Below are 5,832 nucleotides of genomic sequence, written 5' to 3'. Positions count from 1 at the left end.
TCCATCCATCCATCCATCCATCCATCCATCCCTTCATCCATCCATCCATCCATCCATCCATCCATCCATCCATCCATCCCTCCATCCATCCCTCCATCCCTCCATCCATTCCTCCATCCCTCCATCCATCCATCCATCCATCCATCCATCCATCCATCCACCCCAGGATCCCCCTGATGCCAGCACTGTGGCTGCTGGGAACAGTGGCCGGGTTGAGGAGGGGGTCACCACATCCCCTCGAGGGGCCTGGATCTGGCTCCTGCCCTGGAGCTGCAGAGCTTTGGCAGCGCCTGGAGCAGAGGCCAAGGGCCGGGAGTGGCTGTGGCCATGTCGAGGGGCAGAGTGGGACCCGGCCTGGGGGGGAAATAAAAAGAGGAAATTAGTCACGACAGCTGGAAAATGAGGGAAATCAAAATCCTCCGACTCAGCATGGAAGTTATTTTAGCTGCCACGGCAGAGCCTGGGGCAGAGTTGGGGGGCCCCTGGGTCCCCACCACAGCCATGGACCCCTGTGGGGTCCCTGCTTGGGATTTAGAGATTTTAGTAATTTTAGTAATTTCCTCTTTGTGCTGCTGAGCTGGCGGCAGGGCCGGGGGGCAGCGCTGTCCACGGAGCAGGAGTGACTCCAGTGACTGGGGCTGGTGACCCCCGGCCGTGGGGGAGCCTGGGCACGTCCCTCGGGCCGGGATGGACGCGGCGGCTGGGGAGGGGTGTCTGGGTTCGGGCGCCCGGGGCAGGGTGCGGTGCACAGGGTGGGGTACGGTGGGGTGTGAGGTGCCCGAAGTGGGGTGTGCCGGCGGTTGTGGTGCGGGCAGGGGGTGCCTGGGGGTGTAGGGTTGGTTTAGGGAGCTCGGGTCAGGCTTGGGGGCCGTGGGACAGGGAGCTCACGGGGGCGGCTGCTGCACTTCCCCGGCGGAAAACCCCCGGGGGCTGCCCCGACCGGGAGTGCTGGCAAAGGGTTTTGCTTCCCTTTTCTGCTGAAGAGATGAGTCGCTTTTCCCGTGCCGGGAGGTGGCGATGGGAGGGGGGCACCTCTGTGTGCCACCCACAGCCCCCCTTGCCCATGCCGCCCTCTCCCCAGCACCCCAAAAACACCCGAGTGCCACCGCAGTGAGGAGCGGGGCCGGGTCCTGCCGGGGCCGGGGTGCCGAGCCCTGGGCTGAACACGGTGCAGCCCCCCCGTGCTCCCACCCTTCCTTCCCCGGGTCCCCTCCGCGGGGCCGGGAAGGGGCAGGTGCCCCCATGGGCTGTGTCCCCCGCGGGCTGTGCCCTCAGCCCCACGAGGCCACTTCGCCGCCGGCATCCTGGGGCCCAGAAGGGGTTAAAGGCGCTGCCGGGCGCGGATTTCCTGGGAGAACAGAGCTGGCCTTGTGCCGGCAGCGGAGCTGGCAGCAGGCGAGGGGGCACACCAGAGCCAAGGCACCCCCCAGTGTCCCCTGGCTGGCCCAGCCAGGCCCCCAGGGCAGCAGCACCCTCGGAGCCCCAGCGTGGCTGCAGGGACACGGGAGATCTCCAGACCCTGCCCGGCACCACGGGGATGCCGCCGGGCAGCCCCCAGCCCTGTCCTGGAATGGGGTCCCCTTGGCAGGGCTCCTGCCTCCCCTGCTGTCCCGTGCTGGGGGACACAGGGGCCCAGGGGGTCAGGAGTCGGGGCACAGGTTCCTCCTCATCGTCCTTGGGAAGATAGATGAGTGTGGGCCGGGGGCTTGGCTGGGGCCGTGGGGACCAGTTGGGACTGTGATGTGGTGGCTGTGGCTGCCAAGTGTTGGTTGTGACAGAGCTGGAGCCCCTCTGGCACCCACATCGCCCTCTCTGGCACCCAGACGGACTTGGAGCTGCTGTGGGGGCTCTGCCCTACACAAAGCTCCCTCCTCAGCGAGACATTTGCCCTGTGAGTGTAGGCCGTGCCCGTAGGTCCCCTCATAGTGCCACTGGCATCTCGTACCTGGTGCTGGCAGTGCCAGGGCTGGCAGGAGCCAAAACGCTCCTGTGTGAGCCCTCGGGTCCTGCCGTGGCCCCTCCACGGGCACCATGAGTGCCCACATTTGCTGTGTGCTGGTGACAAACCTGGGGCTGCTCTGGGCTTCCACACCCCCAGGGGTACTGGGTGATGGAGAAGTGACTCCTGGCCTCTGTCCCCTCCTTCTCCTCCTTTTCTTCCTCCTCTCCATGTCCCAGGGGTGATGCTCTCGTGGGCACGAGTGTTTCCTCTCAGATTTCCTCTGCGCCAGGATGAGGATGGGGATGGTTCCTGCTGGGTGCCAGCTCATCCCAGGGTGCCCACGGCCAGTTTGGGGTGCAGGGTTTGGGCTCAGCATGACCAGTGTGTGCCATGTCCCACTGTGGGATGGACACAGGGGCAGGCTGCTGCTCAGGGCTGCTTCAGGTCCTGACTGAATCAGATGGGCCAAATGAGGCCTTGGGGTGACAGGGGCAGCCGTGTCCCGCTCCAGGGGCTGCCCTGGGGGCCCTGGGCAAAGAGATAGGGTGGCTGCAGGACAGAAGGGGCACAGGGGACATGGGTGGCAGTTACAGCCCCTGTGGAACGTGCTCGTCCCTAAGGGTGGCCCTGTGTAGCCACAGAGGGACCTTGGTCTCCCATAGTCGTCATGCTGGTCCCATGACCGTGAGCCTGTTCCTCCCACTGTCCTACTCCTTCTCCCTGTGCTCCTGCTCCCATCACCCTTATCCACTTCCTTTCCCCACTGTCCTGCTCCAGCTTCTCCTGATCCAGTTCCTTCTCCCACTGTCCTGCTCTCCTCGATCTTGATCCCACTCTTGATTCTGGTCCCGTCCCCATCACTCTCCTGCTCCCCTGCTCCTGCTCCTGCTCCCACCCCTGTGTCCCTTCTCCCACTGCCCCGGCTCTCTTGTGCGCCTCTGAGCCCCGCAGCCCCTGGGGGTCCCACTGCCTGCGCTGCCCCGGGCTGAGTAACTGGTGCAAACTGGTGTGAGAAAACCTCTGGGCTGTTCTTGCTCCCGAACTGGAGGCCAAAGGCCGGGACTGTGTTTGTGGCCCCCTGGGACCCTGCAAGCGGCTTCCTGCGGGGGCGGGGATGGGGGGCCGCCTGTGCTGCTCCCCGTTCACACGCCAAGGAGCCGGGGATCCCCTGCCCGGGGAAGCAGGTTTGCAGTGGGGAAGCTGAGGCACAGCAGTGCCGTGTTCCTGGCAGCCCCCTGTGCCTGTCTGGGGGTCATGGCGCAGCCAGGCAGGGCGGGGGTCAGGGCACAGCCTCAGCCGCAGGAAGCCGCGTGTCAGGGCGGGAAGAGGAAGAGCGACTTCCCCATCCGAGGGGGCAGGGACCGGCAGGGGCTCGGGGCGGGGGCTCGGTCCCTTCCCCCTTCCCCAGCCCTGCAGACCCAGGGGGCTCCGGGGAACGGGGACCCCCAGCCCAGGACACTCCAGGACACTGCGGCATCTCTGCCCGGCACCTCTGCTCCCTGCCTGTCACTGGCACAGGAGCGGTGCTCCTATCCTCCCGGTGGGATCCATGGGTGGGCACCAGCTGCCCATGGCCGGGTCCCAGTGGGGACGGGGCTGCCGGCCCCAGGGTGGGCACCTCCCGCCCCAGGACTGCGGGGTGCCCCTGCCTCGGCCGGGCAGGGCTCTTGGCAGCACCGGGCTCCGGCCAGCAGCAGGAAGGGGAGCAGGATGCAGCCCTTAATGGGAATTGCAGAGGGAACCTGAGGAAGGAAAACGCGCGCCGGGACTGGGGATAAACACAGCTGCCGGAGCGGACGTTGGCTCCGGGGCCAGCCCAGTGGCCACACTCCAGCCACAGCACCGGCCCGGCCTCTGCCTGCCGGGACCAGCACTGGCCCTGCTTGGTGTGGGCAGGATCAGGGTTGGGACAAATGGTGACGGCCCACAGGCTGCCACAGCGCAGATATGGCCCTGCTCCTTGCCCTGGTCCCGTCTGGAGGCGCAGCTCCCGTGCTGGAGGCACTGCATGGCATGGCACAGCACGGCATGGCACAGCACGGCATGGCACAGCACAGCATGGCACAGCACAGCACGGCATGGCACAGCACAGCATGGGATGCTGCCCAGCCTGGCTGCCATGGATGCAGCACCCTGGGGACGATGCGGTCCCCGTGCACACGGGACGTGGTGGCCCACGCATTGTCCCTGGGTCATGGCAGGCAGATCCCCTTTGGGGGTCTCTGCTGGGGGGATGTGCCTGCTTGGGAAGCTCATGGGGCGGTGGGTTGGCTGGTGAACCAAGGGGGTGTGACCCCTGTGCAGCCACCGGCCTCGGGGTGTCGGAGCGGGGGGACCACGGTGACCCAGCCCTGGAATGTCCCCCCTGAGCCTCTCCCCTTCCCACAGGCTGCTGAAGGGGACGCCAGGGCCGCCAGGATGCAGAGCATCAAGTGTGTGGTGGTGGGTGACGGGGCGGTGGGCAAGACCTGCCTGCTCATCTGCTACACCACCAACGCCTTCCCCAAGGAGTACATCCCCACCGTGTTCGACAACTACAGCGCCCAGAACACGGTGGACGGCAGGACTATTAACTTAAACCTGTGGGACACGGCCGGCCAGGAGGAGTACGACCGCCTGCGGACGCTTTCCTACCCCCAGACCAACGTCTTCATCATCTGCTTCTCCATCGCCAGCCCACCCTCCTATGAGAACGTCAAGCACAAATGGTACCCTGAGGTGTGCCACCACTGCCCCAGTGTGCCCATCCTCCTCGTTGGCACCAAGAAGGATCTGAGGAACAACCCCGAGACCATGAAGCGGCTCAAGGAGCAGAACCAGGCGCCCATCACCACCCAGCAGGGCATCAGCCTCTCCAAGCAGATCCGCGCTGTCAAGTACCTGGAGTGCTCGGCGCTCAACCAGGAGGGCATCAAGGATGTGTTCACTGAGGCCGTGAGGGCTGTGCTCAACCCCGTCCCGGCCAAGCCCAAGAAGCCCTGTGTGCTCTTGTGACGGGGCTGGCGAGAGACGATCCTGCCCCGGCCCCGCCGCCCCCAAACACCTCCTGCCCCCCACTCACCCACCCCAGTGCCTCCCCGAGCCTCGGTGGGCCTGGGGCCGCCAGCCCGAAGCCTCCAGCTTTAATAATACAGACCTTGTTTGCACTAACTGGCCGCCCGCCCTGGGGGCACCGGGGCTCCCCTGCCCCAGCTGTCAGTGGTCGCTTTTGGTGATGCCTCTCCGGTCCCGGCACAGCAACGCTTCCTGAGAAGGGGATGCCTGGGGTGGGCAAACCCCACTCCAGCCCTGAGCACCCCACAGAGACCTGCCACCCCACCCCGAGTCGTCCGTGGGGACCTGCCACCTCCACCCTCTCCACCAGCTGGGGCACAGGGCTCTCCGTCCCCTCTGTGCCAGCCCTGGCGCTCACCCAGCCTGGAGCATCTCGCTGGCACTGCCCCGTCCTGCCCCGGGATCCCAGTGGCAGTGCCAGGACCTCCTGGGGGGTGTTTGGGGTGAGCCCCACACCAGGGACCTCCAGCCCTGCCGAGAGCGGAGCCGGTTTGGCCAGAGTAGAGTTCCTGGTGCTGGTGCTGGAGCTCCCCAGGGCAGTGGGACTTGCCTGTAACCAGCTGCCCCCAGAGCTGCTTGTCCTTAAATAAAAACCTGCCCAGGCCCCCTGTGTCCTGTGCTCTCCTGTGCGCATCCACCTTTCCTGGGCATGGGGACACTCCTTGGAGGGACATGGGTGTCACTGGCCCGAGCTGGGCTGGGACCCCTCACCCGGCCAGGGCCAGGGCCAAGGCGAGGGTGCTCATGGTGCCTGCCAGGACTCTGTTCCAGGGGGAACTGCAGCCAGGGGAAGCTTGGAGTGTCCCTGCCATGGCCAGTCCTGACCCCACCATCCC

At 66.2% G+C, this 5,832-nt stretch overlaps 1 protein-coding gene across 2 annotated transcripts in view; it reads left to right on the top strand.

Annotated features, from left to right (window-relative positions):
- The window catches only part of RHOG (ras homolog family member G), a 16,219-nt gene extending 10,619 nt beyond the window's left edge, over positions 1-5,600 (top strand). For both annotated transcript variants that reach the window (XM_042020963.1, XM_042021043.1), the window contains exon 2: positions 4,331-5,600. In XM_042020963.1, coding sequence (XP_041876897.1) covers positions 4,361-4,936 — 576 coding nt within the window. In that variant the 5' untranslated portion in view covers positions 4,331-4,360 and the 3' untranslated portion in view covers positions 4,937-5,600. The remainder of the gene's footprint in view (positions 1-4,330) is intronic.
- Positions 5,601-5,832: the final 232 nt, after the last annotated feature.

The sequence above is a fragment of the Corvus kubaryi genome, unplaced genomic scaffold (assembly GCF_017639235.1).
Source record: "Corvus kubaryi isolate FWS band 111438036 unplaced genomic scaffold, C.kubaryi_AGA036_p1.0 114, whole genome shotgun sequence".
Classification (NCBI taxonomy): Eukaryota; Metazoa; Chordata; class Aves; order Passeriformes; family Corvidae; genus Corvus; species Corvus kubaryi.
Note: the sequence above shows the minus strand (reverse complement) of the source record. Positions and strands in the feature narration are given on the sequence as shown.